The sequence below is a fragment of the Melozone crissalis genome, unplaced genomic scaffold (assembly GCF_028551555.1).
Source record: "Melozone crissalis strain CALT ecotype California unplaced genomic scaffold, PUWL_Pcris_2 ptg000013l_1, whole genome shotgun sequence".
NCBI lineage: Eukaryota > Metazoa > Chordata > Aves > Passeriformes > Passerellidae > Melozone > Melozone crissalis.
Window position 1 is genome coordinate 60125408 of NW_026535791.1, and position 18651 is coordinate 60144058.

At 42.8% G+C, this 18651-nt stretch overlaps 1 protein-coding gene across 1 annotated transcript in view; it reads right to left on the bottom strand.

Annotated features, from left to right (window-relative positions):
• Positions 1-13848, bottom strand: part of MAP3K15 (mitogen-activated protein kinase kinase kinase 15) — an 80659-nt gene extending 66811 nt beyond the window's left edge. Inside the window, exon 1 of the mRNA XM_054271883.1 lies at positions 13533-13848. Coding sequence (XP_054127858.1) covers positions 13533-13848 — 316 coding nt within the window. The remainder of the gene's footprint in view (positions 1-13532) is intronic.
• Positions 13849-18651: the final 4803 nt, after the last annotated feature.

Below are 18651 nucleotides of genomic sequence, written 5' to 3' on the forward strand. Positions count from 1 at the left end.
GACAGAAAGAGATGCTGGCTACCTAACTATAGTTAAAATACACTGAAGAATCTTAACATTCTAATAATTTTTTTTAATACAGCTGTGCTGTTTTTGGGTGAGATAGAGTAAATTTTCTTTTTCTTTTTTTTAATTGCCATTTTAAACCCTATGTTCTGGCCAAAAGGGAGCAGGGGTGCAGATTTTAACAGATACACCTTTACACGGCTGCAACCATGAGCTGCATGTCATAAAAACTGCTTATAGCAGGAACCACTGGAGGAGAAGCCTTACAAGAAGCAGTGCAAGTGCAGCAGTGACCCAACCTGAGCTGGCCTTGGTGCCAAATAACAACAACACAAGCAACTTTTGCCTTATATGAAACTGTCCTTTTCTCTACCCACAAGCTGTTTCACTTTTACTCTTCCAGTTCTCTCTCCAAGCCTGCTGGTGAGGAAGTGGCTGAGTGAGTGGTGTTCAGCTCCTGCTGGGATTACCCCATGAGAACAGCTCAGGGCACACCAGTGACTGTGGGGCTCGTGGGGAACAGAGCAGTTCCCATCAGCCTCACTGGCCGCTGACTTAAGCAATGACACCGTGACAGAGGCTGGCAGCATTGCAGGAATAAAAAGGGCATTATCATGGCTTAAGCAGCTGAATGCTTGCCTGTGAAACTGAATTCCATACCTGCTTCTTCCTACCCCACAGCTGCTGTGTGATGCTAGTCCAGTCATATAAACTGGGATTTCAGAGAGGGGCTTGTTGGCCATGCAGTTATTAAGATTCTGAGTTTTTGAAGGAAAAAAAAATACCCCACTGAAACAGAAACAGTGATTTTGAAAAACAGATCCCTCATTTTAAATGTACTTGGTAACAAACCAAATGCCTTCAGAGAGAAGATATTTTACCTAAGCAATTCACTTCTATAATCCTACTGTACCTTGGTAGGACTTAGAACTTGAATAGTCTCTGATTCAGCATCTGCAGTCTTCCACCTGCAAAATAGCTAAGCATCTACAGAACAATCAGTATGCCTGATTCATACCTCAAAAAGACAGGTATTTCCATTTTTCATTCAACCTTTATACACAAATGAATAGTAAAGAAGCAGCATTTTAAACTTCTCAAAGAGTACTTGAATAAGCCACATTTGTCTCCTCAGTTTTCTGTTCACAGATGTAGACAAATGAAGATTCCAGAGGTTGCTCATTTCATGCTTTAAATCTGTATATCCAGACACTGAAAAAACACTTATCAGTCACAGATGATCTGAAGCCATCTATTCAATAATTTTCCCTGTTTATATACTCTCAGTATATTAGAAATTTTGATATAGATGTCAGACTGACATAATGAGTAATGTCGTAACTGTCTCACATCGCACATACTTTTCACTATGCCGAGTCATTAAGAATAACACTTTTTCCTAATTTTTTCAGCAAGCCAAAGAACCTACTAATTCTCCAGGACATTTTTCTGCCCTGTTTAGTATCAGAGAAGAAAAGAAACAGCAGAGTAAATGAAAAGCAGGCAGTTCACACTTGCCTGCTGCACCAGCAGTGTGCCAAGGCTCACACCAAACCATTTCCACTGCAATGCTCTAGAGTGGAGCCACGCAGCCCCAGAGAGCACAGAGAAAAAACACCCCAAGCCTGAACCAAATTTGAACCTCGCCTGCAGTTTGAGGGGGAGGTGGGTACGTGGAATGAGAAAGGTGAACTTTATTTAACTTCTCCTGCACCTCTGCACTTCCTACACTGGGTCAACAAAGGCAATCAAAGGGAATGAAGTACAGGAAAAAAAAGGTTACATAACTGGATAACCTGGCCTAAGTGAAATTAAAGAGAGGATGAAATTCAACAAGGAACATTGTCCCTTTCTCCCCAGCTGCAGTCAAATAAATTTTTAGGCCAAGGAGGTTAAATAAGCTTAAACCTTTTAGACATTTATCCAAACTAAACCATTTGAGAATCACTCATCATTTAATGTTGAATACCTTGGCTGGGGAACATAAAAAACCTGCTAAATCTGCACATCTCCCACAGGTCACACACACTGGCCAACAACATATATAAAAAAAAATTGGAGAAGTAAAATTATGCTGATCTTTATCTTATTATCAAAGAAATATAATAAGAAGAAAAGTAATCAAAATACAAGGAACTAAAATAGAAAAAATATTTCAGTACACTAAAGCTCGTAAGTCTGGGTTAAACTAAGACCTTATTCCTTTCTTTGTTTAAATATATAGCAAATTTAAAAAGTGAGACTTTCTTAGTCCGAATATCTTTTTTTTTCCCAAATATGTTTTTTAAAATCAAATCAAGAGATGTCTCCATCATTAGCAATGGGAATTTTTATGTACTAAACTGAGGCATCCCACCTCGTAACTATATCACAGAAATCCTCTTTATGTTGATGGACTCCCATACTGTCATTTAGGACTCACATAAAGCACAGTAAGTTATGCACAGAAAAAAAGTTTATTGAGGAAAGGTAGTATTATTAAAGTGCAAATGGAGATAAAGTTTACATGAAGCCAGGGTATCCTCTGTGAGCCAAGAGACTTGCACTCACATACAGATACTGAGTCCTTGATACAACACTCCGGATGCTGGGCAGATGTGGATCCTCTCTGCTATTTTTATCTTTCCTGTAAACAGTACAAGCTTTACGCGCCAGTCTAAAAGACTGCATGTGCTACTGAAAAAATCCTGATGTACCACTCAATGCTGTAATTTAAAAAATTGGAAGCTTCCATTAAAAAATGAGAGAAATCAATTTCAAGACACTATGTAGAGATCAATAAAATCTAGAATTTTAGTAGAGGCTGTTCTTTCTAGAGTAATAGGCATTATCTACTTAGTCTTCAACTATTCTATAAATACAGCACATATATAATTTTATAAATTCCAGCATGTAGACAGAGAACATTAAGCACAAACACAGACTGTTTGTTATTGAAGGGGAACCTATTCCCTAAGACCTCTATAGAATCAGAGGAATATTAGTACTTCCAAATGATGATTCAGACAAAATGAATCACATGAAATTGTCATTTTGCAACAAACCTCCAAACATGGTCTCCAGCATTTTCCGCCTCAAAAACATGGAATGGTTTAGGTTGGAAGGGACCTTAAAGGTCATCCAGTTTCAACCCCTTTAACATGGGCAGAGACACCTTCACTAGTCCAGCTTCCTCAAGGCCTTGTCCAACCTGGCCCTGAACACTTCCAGGGATGGGGCACCCACAACTTCTCTGGGCAGCCAGTGCCAGAGCCTTGCCACCCTCATAGTAAAGAATTGCTTCCTTATATCAAATCTGAAGCTGTCCCATTTTAGGTTAAAGCTATTCCCTCTTGGCCTATCTGCAAGCTTGTGTAAAAGGCCCCTCTCCAGCTCTCTTGTAGCCCTCTTCAGGCACTGCAAGGTGCTGTAAGGCCTCCCCAGAGACTTCCCTTCTCCAGGCCAAACTGCCCCAACCCTCTCAGTCTGTGTTCCTGGGAGAGGTGCTCCAGCCCTCTGATCACCTTCACAGCCTCCTCTGGACTCATTTCAACAGGTGCACGTCTCTCCTACACTGGGGCCCACAGACCTGCAGGGATTCTCACCAGAATCCCCTCCCTCTCCCTGCTGGCCACACTGCTTTGGATGCACCCCAGGGTGCAGCTGGCTCTCTGGGGTGCTGGCCCATGTCAAGTTTCTCTTCCGCCAACATCCCCAGGCTAACCTGTACCTTGTCATGGTAAGAGGATATAAGAAAGTTTAGATTTAAGATGCTAAATTCTGAATATTCATCTTTAAAATTGTCCAAAATACCCAAAATTACAGAAATTAACACATTATTCTTCTCTTAATTTATATTATACCATCACAGAGGCACTACTGCAAAACTAGAAATCTGAAGAGGCATTAAAGGGTAAAAAAAAAATTTAAATAGTCAAGCATTCTTTTTTTAACTTGATCACAAGCCAGAAAGTCAAGACAGTTTCTGGTTTTCCCAAAACAATATGAAGACATACCTAGTCTTGTTACTATAATAAGCAAAAAGCTAAGTTTATCAGTTTCCCAATTTAATTATCATGAAAACAAGAAATCCACCTCAACCATTTTCAGACTTCATTCTGATTTGAATACTTTCTCCAGCTGACAACATCCCATAACTTGTCAGTTATCTTAAGCCCCATAAACAGCAGTAGGAAAAACAAGCACAGTGCCTGGCTTTGAGCTTGGTAATCATGTCCTCTTTTCAAACTGGGTTTAAAAAGACTGAAGCATACCAAACATCCACTGGCAAAGAAAATATCTGAAACACGTATCTCAGCTGCAGAGAAGGCAGAGGTGATGCTGATAAAAGCTGACAGTTACTGTGTGAAACAGGATTGTGCACACAGAAGCTCTGCTAAGTAAGGCAGCCCAGAACCAAACAGTAACACAATTGTAAACATTAGCTTTTCTCCTGCAAATTTTTATTATCTGCTAAGATTAGCACAACAGCAATGACTGGTCTAGCACTGTTAGAAAGCAACACACAGACAGAATAAAGCCTTGTACTGTTTTCATTTACCAGTTCCCAACCTCAGTTTCACCTTGTCACTCTCCAATCAAAGGCAAAACTAACAACGAATGTCTCTCTCAACACACAAATTAGCAGAAAGAAATTTCTTTCTTCAGCTTCTGTGAGTGAAAGGCAGCAACAATAGAGTTAATGCAGCTAATCTGCAGCTGAGGGAAATTGTTATGGGCAGATATTTTTCCGCAATAGAAAAAACCTGCAGCTTTTCTCTGACTAAGGCAAAGACAGATACTTGATTCAACCCAATTTCTTGTGGCTAATCTAGCTACTAAATAGTTGTAAAAAATTTAAAGGGAAGGAGGGAGAAAGGACAGCAATCAAGTGGCAAATAATTCACTACCCCGAGTTTAAAAAAGTAACTTCCCTTTTATTTTCCCCATAATCAGTTCCATAGAATCTACCACTGCTTTTTGACGTGCTTGGAGGCATCAAAGTACCACTATTCATGGAAAGCACTGTCAGCACCAGTAGGAAACTGAAGAATTTTAGAGAAAGCTCATTATTATGCTGATTTACATGGAAGGTTGTTTGTTTTCCAGAAGTAGTGTATTTTTGGCATACACTTCAAAAGGCTTAGAAATCATGTGGTAAACATCTATCATGTGATAAACACTTTTCAAATTGTTGAGAGGCCCTCGACCACCCGTGGTTGTGCTACAGTTCTGTGCATGAAGGGCTGTTTTACTGAACAGAATAAAATCCCACAAAATGCAAAGAATCCAGACACATTTCCCTCCATAACATGATGCAAAATAAAAAACTATTATACTGAAGCAGGGTTAAAAAAGCACTTCAAGATTCTTCTCCTTGTGTTTTGCTTTAAAGAGATATTGAAGACTTTTAAAACACAATTTAAGCATAAAAGCAGTATATATGAGAATAGACAGAGCTATAAGTTCTGCTGTGATCAACTGGAGTACTTCCCTTACTGCTGGATTTAGCTGTACCATCCCACATCAGCAGAAGGCTAGGGATGTAGTCCTAACAGTGTCATTACTGTTTCATTACATTTCAGATTTCTGCCTGTCATCAGAGCCCACTGCAGTTAAAGACAGACTGTGCTAACCAAGGTAACCGTTTACCTTCAATGTAATAAAAGCTGGGGTACACATTTTAAAGCCGTGAATCCCATTGGGCTTTGCACTCCAAGACATAACAGCTGCTGAACTACTTAGACAAAACTTTAAATGCTGTGAAATATTACCAAAGAATAGCTGAGAAGTTTCAATTGCACCACCTTGAACACACAGCAGAATCATTGACCCCATCAGGCTGAGTACTACGAAGGATAAAAAAAGCATGAGTGGCTTCCCATGACACAGCGATCCAGTACTTGTGTTATGTCTTCTCTTTGCAGCAATTTTTGCTCCTGGCAGGTTTGTATAACCAGACCAACCTCCCAGGAAAAGGTGAAGAGATGTGCAGCACTTCTGAAAGAAGACAGGTGGGGTGAAATCATACTGTGAGACACGTTTGACCCATTGGCTGCCTGTTGAATCCCCCTGACCTCAGCTGACACAGGAGCTACGCTGTTTGTACCCAGCCTGTGCCAGGGGGCAGGACAAAGCAACAGCTGCAAGCCTCTCTTGGCTCAGCCTCAGGCACCCTTGCTGCTGTTCAAAGGTAGCCTGAGGCTAAAGCAATTCACAGCCCTCCTGAGGTGCATGGCAACCAGAGCCTACTCTGTTCACAGAGTTTGGCTGCAACGGGCAAAGCACATTGAGGCCCTCCTAAGAAAGACCCTACACTCATCTCAGCTGCCAAATGTTAGCCACACAACACCCTTGCAGCTGCTCCTCCACATGCATGGAAGCAGGAGCATGCCCTGAATATCTCCAGAACACAGGTTTGCAGCCAGAGTTTGAATTTGAGGCTTGTGATGCTGACAGAAGATAGCTGGGCCATTGCATGTGACCTCCACACACAGCCCCACAGCGTTCCCCTTTCTGCAGTCCCTGATGGCAGTGAGGCTTGTTCCTAGGACCGGAACACCAGGTGAGGATTGCAGGAGGAACTGTCTGAATGTAAATTAATGCACTCCAGCGATGGGGAGCCAAGATATTCAGGACTGACTTTGGTGCATGTTGGCCTGCAGAAGGGTATCAAATGCTGGCAGAGGCTGGGCCAGCTGGTCTCCTGGTGCTGCAAGCAGCTTCCAGGTGGAGCCCCCTCCCAGCATGGAAGCCTGCAGCCTGAAGATGGGAAACACTGACTTTTTGATAGTGAGTGAAAACCACTAAGATCCAGTCACATGTGGAGATAAAATCCAAAAGCTGCTGCAGAGGTGCTTTGTTGCTTTGGAATGGTGAACTCTCCAAGGCTAAAGACTGTTGACCTGTACTTTTCTAGCCAAACCTGCTAATTATAAGCCTTTAGACATAAACTGTTGACCAAATCTCAGATAGCAGACCTAGCCACACCTAAACTCCTCTGAGTTTAGAAAGTAAGGGGGTCCCATTGAAGCTCATAACTGGAGAGACCATGACTCTATTGCACTATTATCTGTTTTAATAGATGATAGTTATTTACTTATTGTATTACAGCCTAATTACAGTGGTATTTAGACAATAAATTAGCAATAAATCAAATAATAATCATGCACATAATCACTGTATCCTACTTCTTGTTCCTGGCCAAGAGCTGTTGACTACTCTGACACAAGTCCATCTTGAGGAAACCAAAACATCTTGAGTTCTCAACTAGGTTTTGCACAAGTCCTTACAAGTCAGAAGATTTCTACCTCAAGGCAAACCAGGAACTTACCTTTACTAGCCTGTAAAGGCTACTTTTTAACTACCATGTGCAAGTGTGTTTAATTACTTACCTTTTAACTATCACGTGCAAGCATAATTTAACAAAAAAGCTTACACTGATAAAAAAGATTACACTGATAAAGGAAGAGCATGACTGCAGAACTTAATATGAGCTACCACATATCTACCATAATCTGTCTGTTTTATGGAGGATGGAAATTAAAGCAATGTAATTAACCCACATAAGCAAACACTTCCTTTATTTTTGTTTAACCTAATTTTGAGACTGCAGGTCTAAGAGAAATTATTCTTACCTATGAAGAACATGCTACACACAGCACAGCAAGACTGAGCAAGCATGCAATCACTGCAAAGGATATGAGTGGCTCGGAGTCACTGAAAGTCAACTTGAAATGCAAAAGGCAGAACTGGAGATCTGCTTGCCAGCATCTCACAGTCAAATGGCACAGTAGATTCCTTCAGAGCAAATTAGGACCTACATGAAAAATACATTTGCATATACTTCTTAAAAAAATAAATGAAAGACCTTTAGAATTTGCAGACTGCTACGCACAGCCAGCACAGTTCTTTCCTCCTATCAGAGGAAAAAGACATTCTATCAGAAGAACATTCACTGATATGAAGAATTCCAGAAAATGCTGCCAGTTTAATTTTTTAAAAAATAAATTAAATAATATTAAAAACAAACAACCAAAACCCACTTTACTGCAGTGTTTTCAAGAGCCATGTGACAATAATTGGTCTTCAGAGCTAAGGCAGTTCAATAGATGCAGTTGTTCCTTTTTTCAGAATAATCCTACATGTTCAAATTTCTGAAGTCAATTGTAATGGTTGTAATGGGTGTAAAAGCTTCTAAGTCTATTTAGTGAGACTCAATTTGACTTATAGTCACACAGGGAAAAATATTACTTGCTGAGTAAGTTATAAAAAAACAGAAACACACCATTTGTGTTGTGTATCATGCAGAATATGAGGTTGGAAACCATTTAAGGAAGATGAAGGTACATGAATCACAGAATCAATCAGTCAATCACAGAATTGATTAACTAGGTTGGAAAAGGCCTCTGAGATCATCAGTCCAACTGTGTCCTGTACTTCATCAAAAGCAGCACGGCTGGCAAGTCAAGGGAGGGGATTCTCCCATCTACTCTGCTTTTGTGAGGCCCCACCAGGAGTGCTGCATCCAGCTCTGGAGTTTCCAGTGTAACAAGGGTGGGGACCTGTTTGAAAGGTTCAAGAGGAGGACTGTGAAGATGATCAGAGGGCTGGAACACATCCCCCAGGAAGGGGGTTGGGGCTCTTTCACCTGGAGAAGAAAAGGCTCTGGGGATAACTTACAGCACCTTGCAGTACCTAAAGGGGGCTTCAAGAGAACTGGAGAGGGACCTTTTATAAAGGCCTGTAGTGACAGAGACACGGGGAATGGCTTCAAGATGAAAGAGGGCTGATTTAGATTACTGTGAGGATAGTAAGACACTGAAACATATTACGCAGAGAGTGGATACCCCATCCCTGGAAGTGTTCAATGCCAGTCTGGACAGGGCTTTGAGCAACCTGGTTTAGTGAAAGGTATCTCTGCCCATGTCAGAGGGGTTAAAACTGGATGATCTTTAAGGTCCCTGCCAATCTAAACAGTTTTATGACAGTAACATATAGACCTATTTGTTGTTACTGTCATTTAAAACCAGCCTCACACACTTGGATATAAAAGGACTACCATACTGGTATATTAAAGGGTTTTGTTATTAGAATATTTGGTTTGATGTCACAATGCAGAGCTTTGCTGGAGACACCTGAAGTCACTCTATATGTGCAGCACCACACAGATATAAAAGATCAGGTCCCAACAGCTCTGCTGTTTTACTAAAGCAGCAGAATATCCAGCCCAGCCTCTCATCCACCACCCCCTGTTCCAAAGATGGCTGGTTTGCTTCTCTTTGTACTTTTGTACTCCGTGGTATGTATGTCTCTTGAGATTTAAAGCAAATACACCCCTAGTCATTGAGCTACCTATGTGGGAAAAGAAAGAAAAGATTTTACGTGTTCCTCAGAAAAACAGCAAACCCTGCCTGCTGAAGTAAGCTTCAGAGCACTAACCCTTAACTCCAGCACTGCTCCCTGTCACACGCAGGGGCAAAGATAAACTGCAGCAGGAAGGTATGATGAAGTTTGTTTAGAAGTGATTGCCCTCACCTGTCATTCCTGTCAGAGACTGTGCTCCCTGCAGCAGAGTCAGCAAGGGAAGCTGTGCCTCCAGCTAAGCTACAAGGGGTTACCATGCTGTATATTATCCCAAAGCAGTGACAAGTGTTAACTGCACCTGATGCACTCAGCCCTCAGGCTGAAGAAGCTGAAGCATCCCTGCCAATTCTGAAGTGGGGACACAGGCCTTCTGGGGGCAGAGGGTTTCAGGGCAGGCAGCTGAGGAACAGGCAACAATGAATCCCCCAGCAAGTGCCAGAGCCTGAAAATTAGGATCCAGCAAATTTATTTCCTCCTTCCCCTTTCAAAGTGTAACACAAAGAAAAAAAAGTTTCATGGACAAGAAATCAGGGTTAAGAAATAAGGTACAGAAGTAAGGAGGATCTGTGTTTCAGTCTCTGTTTAGGCTCACTCCCAAGTCTTGGCTCTGGACAAAGACAAGTCTGCAGACAGGTATCACACCATGCATTTTGGGGCTGCTTTATCACACAGGATATTGATTAGAGAAGTTCATATACAGCAAAACAGCAGAAACAGACTTCAAAATATTCCCCTATACTCACAAATTACCTGACAGTTTCCTGGATTGTCAGAGGAACACTCACTTATCTCAGGTCAGCAATTAGCTCTCTTCCTCAGTACACCACTTGCTCTCTAGCCTGTCTTCCTTTCAGCTGATTTTCATCCTGCTGACTGTATAATTTCTAAATGCTGTGGTCAAATGGTCAAAGAAATATTCCAGGCCTCAAAACAGATTGCTGCACATCCCTCATGAGGGAAAAGTATGATCAGCTACAGAGAATGGATTTCCCAAAATGGGAACACCCAAAACCTGTATAACTGTACTTTGTACCCTCCTTCACTTAACACTGTAGCCAAACCCTATTGCCTGGCACTTCAGGCACTAAGATTTGATAAAGTTTTGAGTAGACAAGGAAAAGCTACATTTTTTCTATCTAATATCATCCTTTCAGAGGTACAGGTCAGACATTTGACTTTGACATCATGTCTGCTTTCTTAGTACATTCAGAACAGGAAGATCCTTTGCAGCTCTGAAATCACTCTTCCTGTAACATCACCATATCCAAGTCACACTCACCTTTCCACCGTGTCTCTCAAGTTGTTTATGAATGCACTACAGTACCTATAGTTTGATTTTCTTCATGGGATAATTCTGAAGAATTCTAAAAATTCTCAATTAGCTCCTAGGCTCACTGTTCCTAGGGAAAATTACTTTTATTCTTTTATTTTCTGCAAAAAAAAGCCTCACACTACTTGCCAGTTTTAGTTTAAAAATATTACCTTCTTTTCTTCCCAGAGATACAGTCAATATGTGCAGGCATCCTTGTTGCTCCTCTATTAGGTAGATATCATTGCCCATTTTTGGAAAATATAAATTACTTTGCTGACAGCTTGTTTCTAGCCCACACTGAGCAAAGAAATCTTATTTCTTTCTTTTACCAAGTTTTTAACTCATGACTTTTAAGTTTGCTTTCACAAGTGCTGTAGTTCTCCTTTAGCAAAACAAAACCTTAGAAAGCTGAGTGATTTCTTAAGATCAGGGTCACCTGCATTACCTGCAGGTCTGCAATACCTAACTAAAGGCATAAGCCATGCTTCCATTCACGATAAAATTTCAAATTACGGCAAGTCAGTAATGACTACACTCAAGGTAAAAAACACATATACTCTGATTATAAAATTTAAGTGGATTTGCAGCTCTTCTCAGAGTTCTACTGAAAAATCATCTACCAAAAAACCTGCCTGCAGACAGGAACGAGGCTTCTGTTGAAGTTTTTTGTTGCACTCTGTCCTTTTGGTGTTTGTCACAACAAACACCAAAGTTTGGTGATTTTGTCACAAAAGGTACTTATAGATTCTTACTAAGTAAGGTGAATAAACTGCTTTGGAGGGGGCTGTCTAATGGCTCAGTAAAGGCTACAATTTCAGGCACAGTCAGGGAAAAGGGCTAATAGATAACATTTTTAACAAAGAGCCGTCAATACTACTCACAATGAGATGGTCTTTTGCTGCTCAGTCATTAAGCATCAGTAGATGGTTAAGGTTCCATTATTAAACCAAGGGAAGGCAACAGGGCAGCACCTCTTAGAGACCCCACCACTCGTTACAAAGCAAGAGGAATTGCTTTTCAAGGTTCTACCCCTCAGCTAGAGAAAGTAAAAATACACTGTAAGAGATATCAGTGTGGGAAACACCTGCTTAATATCTTACCCAGGCAGCAATAAAACTTCTTTAGATTGTTTTCTTTTTAAAGTAAACACATGGGAACTTCCTAACACAAAGTTCATCGTGAGCCATAGAAGCGTTCACATTAACACTTATTCTTACCAGTGTTCCTCCTAAGAACTGAATAGATGTCAGCAATCCCAGGCATACATTACTAAGAAGTTAAACTAAAAAGTTGCTCCCATGGCTGATCTCAAATTGTTGCTACTGGAAAAAAATCCATAAAAAGTCTATTTTTAACAGTCTCCTTTGGAACAATTCCAGATTATGGATTATTTAATTACTTTTTAATTGAAAAAAAACCCTGGATATAAGAGTGTTGAAGGTGTATCCAGTAACAGGCACCTTACGATTACAAAGTGGTATTAATCAGGGATAAAATGATCCTGCTCGAACAAGATGACTTGAATCAAAATTCTGCGAAGTTAGGGCACACTCCTAGAGAAGAAGCACTCACTTCAGAATGCAGTAACTTCAGAACCCCTTTTAAATAACTGTTTCAGACTCCCAGTACAACGTACAGCAGGTGTGTGTCTAATACATTAATAGCACTATTAGCAGAAACAGAGGAATAATTTTGTGTTGATGAGTACATTATTCTTACCTTCACAGTGGCTATAAAAGAAATTGCTAGGTTGTGTTTGTGTACTAAGATGCACAAAGAATGTATTACATACTTGTCAACCTTGCTACCAGAGACATAAAAAAACTCTGACTGGGGAAAAATACTGACAAAAAAGGATGTGAGATTCCTCAATATTTGGGTGACTTATTGGGATGAAATTTACTCAATCACATGAGAATTTAAAATACGGCTAAAGTTTTAGGAAATATTCTTTAACACATCTCATGAGGAAAACAAAGTTCTTATGAAATATGAACTGTGAAAGATAGACTTAAAGAGTACTTTCCATCTTCGGAGTTTGTAAATTTCCAGCATTTCCTTATGCTGGCTCATACAGATAGGAGATAAAAGTTTGTCTGCATGCCAGCAAAATGCCCACATACTCACCTTGATTAGTTTATAATACCTATTGGTTCAGAAGCTTCCAATGAGCGCTCAAAAAGCTCACAGTTCTGTGCCATAGTGCCAAACTAGCCAGGTGTTTTTGAGTGGAGAAGGGATAGCAGCTTTCTTTTGAACCATCAGACAGACACCTGTCACCAGCTGGAACTTGAACGGGGCGGGCAATACCCACAAGTATTCCTCAGGGCCCTTGTTCAGAGCAATGCAGAATAATACACTTTTTTCACGTACAATTTCACTGTCCGGTCTGGAGTGAGTGCGGTGAACATGAAGCCTGTGGCCAGGCCAGATCAGAGGCTGGTGTGTCTTTGTCCTGTGTCTCACTCTAAGCTCCCCATCAGGCTGGGAGCTGGAAGAGGCTTCTTAGCAAACCACCCCAGCAGGAGCTCGGCTATTCCTTAAGGCTCGGTTGGTACTGCAGGACCCATAGTCCTGATGGGACAACGCACCGTGGCGACTCAATGAGCTGCTGTAAGAGCCTCAACTTTTTTCTCACCTTCTCCTGCTCCCTGTGCTGGCCGCATTACACGAGGATCCTTTCGCACCCATCTCGCTGTCCCCACACCCCCTGCCCAGAGCCCCGCTCTCCCTGTTCCCCCGCACCGCCGTCACCGAGCGCTCCCGTCCCTGCCGGCCGTGTCCCCGCACGACCCGGGCGGGAGGCGGCGCGGGGCAGGCTCCAGCCCGAGCCCCCGCCCCGCGTCCCGCCTCAGCCCAGCCCGCTCACCCGCGTCGTAGAAGGCGTCCAGCACCGCCGTCTCGCCGAAGTCCAGCTCGCCGAAGTTGACGGTGCTGAGCTGGGCTCCCTCGGCCTCGCAGGCCCGCAGCAGGCACTGCCGTGCTCCGGCCTCGGGGCTCCGCGCCCCGGCGCCCGCCTTGGGCGGGTCGTTCAGCACGTACACGGCCCGCAGGCAGCGCGGCCGCGGGGCTGCCGAGCCCACCTCCGCCGCCTCCGCCTCCGCCGGGCCCCCGGCCGCCAGCTCCGGCTCCGCGCCGGGGGGTGCCGGCTCCGCGGCCGCGCTGCCGCTCACTGGGCTCTCCATAGCGGCGTCGAGAGCTGAGGGGAGCGGGGGCTGCCGGCAGGTGCTCAGGCGGGGCCGCGTCCCATCGCGAGCAGCCGGGCAAACTCCCGGCGAGGCGGCTCCCTCCCTCCCTCCTCGTGCCGGCCCCTCTGCCCGCGCTTCTCTCCGCTCCCGGGCGGGCGGGCACGGAGACGGGACGAGGCGAGTTGAGGGCGGCCGGCACGGAGCGGGGCTCGGCTCAGCTGGGCACCGCCCTCCCCGCCCGAGAGCCCCGGGCAGCCCAGCGCGGAGTCCGGCTCCACCCCGCCGTGCCTTCCCGGGACAATGCGCCCGCTCCCGTCCGCGACCTCGGCGGCTGTGAGAGGGAGCGGCGCCGTCGGGCCGATCGCGCCCCGTTTATCTCCTGCCCTGCCCGCCCCTCGCCGGCAGCGCCCCCGCGCACCGCCCGCGGAGCGAAGGCAGCTGCTGCCCGTTTGTCTTCCCTCTGCTCCATCGCAACTTCTCCCCTGCTGAATCCCCCATCCAGTTGTTCACACGACTTTCACCACATTTAGAGTGTGTCAGAAGTTTGGGTAATAGTTCATCCTTAACTTCCTTCTCTTTTCTTAATCATTTCCCACGATCATGTCAAAATCAGCTTCTCGTAACTCTGTGGCAATTCCTGGCTTCTTTATAAGAACAAAATTATTTTTTCTTTTCTAACATGTTTTTCTTATTAGCTACACTGGTGATAGCAGCCTGGGGCTCGGCACTGCTATTGGTCCAGGCACTGGTGCATGTGCCTGGATAGTTTAATATCTCAGCCTTGTAGCCCAGCTGTCAAAAGTCACCCGACAGAGACCACAACCAACTGGTGATCAAGGGAACAGTGGAAAAGACAGTCCTCCTGCAAATGTGTGTTTGAAGTAGTAAACGTCTCTGGAAAGTTTTTCATTTTATTTTCCACTCATGGTGACAGATGAGGTTTTAGACAAAAGAGTGTCTTCACCTTTTGCTGCAGAGTGAAGACTATGTGGCTATCAGAGACAATGATTTTACCCCATGCTATAATCATGGAAATGGAGAACTGTTGAGCTTGGAAAAGACCTCTAATATCATGGAGTCCAGCTGTTAACCCAGTACCACCATGTTAGCACTTAACCATAGCCCCAAGTGCCACACCCACACCTGAACACCTCCAGGGATGGTGACTCAACCACTACCCTGGGCAGCCTGTTACAATGCCTCACCAGCCTTTCAATGAGGTTATACAACAAAAGCAACAATCAAAGGCTTACAGCATGGTGTTTCCTCTCAAGGTGTCTGTCAGTTTGGGATTAAAATAGATTTACTTACAGAATAAGAGAAATGCATGGGCTTAGTTCAATTGTAACTTGCTTATGATTTAGCACGAATAGGCCCTGCACAAAACGCTGTAGGTGAACTTGAAATGAGCTCCCTTTGTCAGCATGGCTGGCTCAGCAGGGGAGGAAACAGAGAAAGACCAGACACTTCCAGATGAGGGCCAAGACCTTGGTACCCAGTAACACAAAGGAGGGTCCCAAGGCTGCACCAAGCTGCAAGATAAGAGCAATTAAAGGCCTGTCCCTGCGGGCATGGATAAAGAATCCAATGAGGTGCTGGAAGATCCTGGACCATAAATTTCTGTTGATCAGGAGGTGCACATAGGGCACATGAAGATCTTGTGCACAGACTGTGAGGGTGTGAGGGCATGGGGATTTCTGTATTCGGAGTCCCTGTCCAGCAGCTCAAGCAAAAATAAACCAAGTCTGCCCCAAACCCAGGGTCTGATCTCTGTGACACAGGGATTGTCAGTAAGAATTGCAATAGCCAGTATTTCTAAGAAACACTCCAACATGAGGATAGCATAGTGCTGTGCAGTATTCATGTTTGCTTAGTGGCTCATAAGGATTTTAGAGAGAATGTAGATAAATAATTTAACAGGCAAACCTATTTCTCATTTTGGAAAGTTTGGGGCAAATAAACCTTTGAACTTGGTCCACAGGTTGGGGATGTGTATGTACTTTTTTGACAGAAGCACTAGAATATGCAACTTTGGAGGAACGACATGGCCATCAGAGATCCTCCCCATTCCTGGCAGTTTTCCTCTTTAGGCAAGAGTGAGCTATTGTATGACACACCAAGTCTATCAGCCTTGATCCAGTAATGCACCACTTACCTGATATACCAGGAGAAAAATCGAAGTCTGCATTTAGGAGATAGTCAGTGTGCACATTGAGCCTTCCATCAATAAAAAGCACTAGCACATAAGTTTATGATCCTCCCCAATAGCAATCCTACTTTGTACTTTTTGAATTATAAAAAAGTTTTTTGAACAGCTGTTATTAAAAACTGGAAAGTACAGTGCTGTCAAAGTTAAGGGATTATTTGCACAGGAAAGCTTTTCTCTTCTTCAAGAACATTCTTGAGCTTTTAGCAACTAACATGCAAAAAAACCAAATTGCAATTAAATGTATTTAGAACAATATATGCATGGTGTGGTGCCTTCTGTAATCTTGAAAATTGTTTTAGTGTCAATTTTCAACAAATTGGCTGGGATTGCTTAGTGGGATGCCACTGAGGCATAGTAAATAAGCCTTTTGTGCCTTCCAGAAGTTATAAAAATTCAAGTTGTTCTAGGTCTAAGACATGTCTTCAGGTTTCATTCAGCAGTTTTTATCATTTGTTACTTCTTTAAATTACTTGTGGAGAGGTCTGTCTCTTGGTCTTGAAGCAGAGTGATAGTTTCTTAGTAGATATTTTACATGATGATAAATAAGAAAAGGGTACTTTCCCTTTTTCCTAATTTTGTTTGTCTTTCAAATAATATCCTCACTATTCCTTGGACATGTTTCCTAACAATCTATCATTGATTTTCAGTAGTTTAACCTGGTGCAACTTATTCAGAGTTTGTATGCCTTCTTTCAAGCTAGAAACAAGGACCATTTTTTAAATGAAGAAGCTTCATTTTACAGGCTGTGACTGTCATGAGAAACTGTGGCTCAGTGTCTGACATTTCCAGTGAGCAACAGTATCTTCAGATCTAGCAAGTCACCTGAGTGATAATAAATAGGAGATCAGACTTTGGGGTATTTTAACTTTTCCTGTGCAAATCAAAAAGTGTAAAATGTAAAAGAAAAAAAAGCTGAATCATGCAATGCTTTTTCCTTTTTTTGGAAAAGTGTCCAAGAATGAGGTTATAGAAAGAGCCACTCTGCCCCTGGAGTTGTCTATTTAAAAGTCCAGGGCAAAAGTTAATATTCAGCTTCTATATCACTTTCCAAGACTTTCTGCCTTTACATAGAACCCAGCTTTAAAAAACCAAGCCCAGTTTGTGAAGTCAACATTTGCTCTTGTACAGAACTGTAAAGATGATGGTACAATTTTCTCAGTCAGCACTTTGCACCTGTCAAATCCACTTAGTGCAGAATATTAATTACCACTTCTGCAAAGAAAATAGATGTCCTTGAAACCACCTTTTTTTTTTTTTTTTCATTTTGCAAATCCCTGAGTAGCATAACTGAGCTAAGGGAAGTGATTCCTTCCTTTTTTTTTTCCCCAGGGCTAAAAACTTTCAGTTTAAACTGTAAAGGCATATAAATTTCAAACGGTAAATTTATATAAAGTTTGACTCCACAGGCAAATGTGCCACCTTTTCCCTAATGCATATACAGCTACAGTCTCCCTTTTTTTTTTTTAAAGAAAGCACAGACTAGAAAAATCATAAAGGTTAGTCTGCAATTTCATTGTTCTCTGACGTTTTCACCTATAAAGAGGCTCCTCCCATTTTATGCAGTGTAAGGGAAAGCCAAGCTCTCTTGGCTCAGGTAAGTAGCAAATAAATCAGAAGACATCTGGGTCCATGGGGATCCTGCAGATTTGAGCTGTTCCAGTGAGGTGCAAACCCACGTGGCCACGCCCTGGCAGTGTTTGCTGAAGGATGCTCACCAGCACAGTGTCCTGGGCATCCATCACACCTGCTCAGAGGTGTCTGGGGGTCCATCCACAGGCCCTTGGCACTGACCACCTCCCTTATGGGCACAGACTTAGCCATGGGCACATCTCTCCTGCCCTTGTGTCCCAGGCAGAGAGCCACAGCTCAGGCAAGCAGCAGCATCCTGGACAGGCTTCCCCACAGAGCTCCGTCACGGTGACAGCTGCCTTGCATGAACATTCATCCTAAAAGCCTGAATTCTGTACCCTAGATGCTAGATATTTTTTCCTGTATTGTGAATATCAGGCATTAGGGAAAATATTTGGATGTCAAGATTGTTTCCTGGCAAGCCACTGTACCAACTTTCCACAGGATAATGCAAGTAGTGGTGTTTAAACTATTCCAAGCAAACATTTTGTTAAAGGATCTTTTGGTGTTACTGCTGCTAGTGTGCTACCACATTTATTTTCATTCTCAGTGAGCAGGTCTCCAGGTAACCCTACAGATACTGCTGTCACGTGATGACAAGGAAAAGAGTTGATTTCTTTACTGAACAGGATTTTTTTTTTCCTGAGGTATGATTCCAGAGAAAATATGTTTTAATTTTCAAAGTCATTATGTAGAAACCTTACTAGCTATTCAATAAAATTCTGTGAATTCTCCCTACAAATAATTCTCCCTAATAAACTGCTTGGATTTGTTCAAAAGTCAGATTAAAAATACTAACTCAGCATAAATGGAATCTAAGCAACAGGTATATTTCTTGAAGAAAAACTTAGTGAAGATGACTTTAAAATGCTATAATGCTTTAGGAGTTGACTTGCAGCAAAGCACACCTCTTTTGCAAGGGGGAAACTTGGATGTCTCAGAGTCATGTGAAATTAAAACCA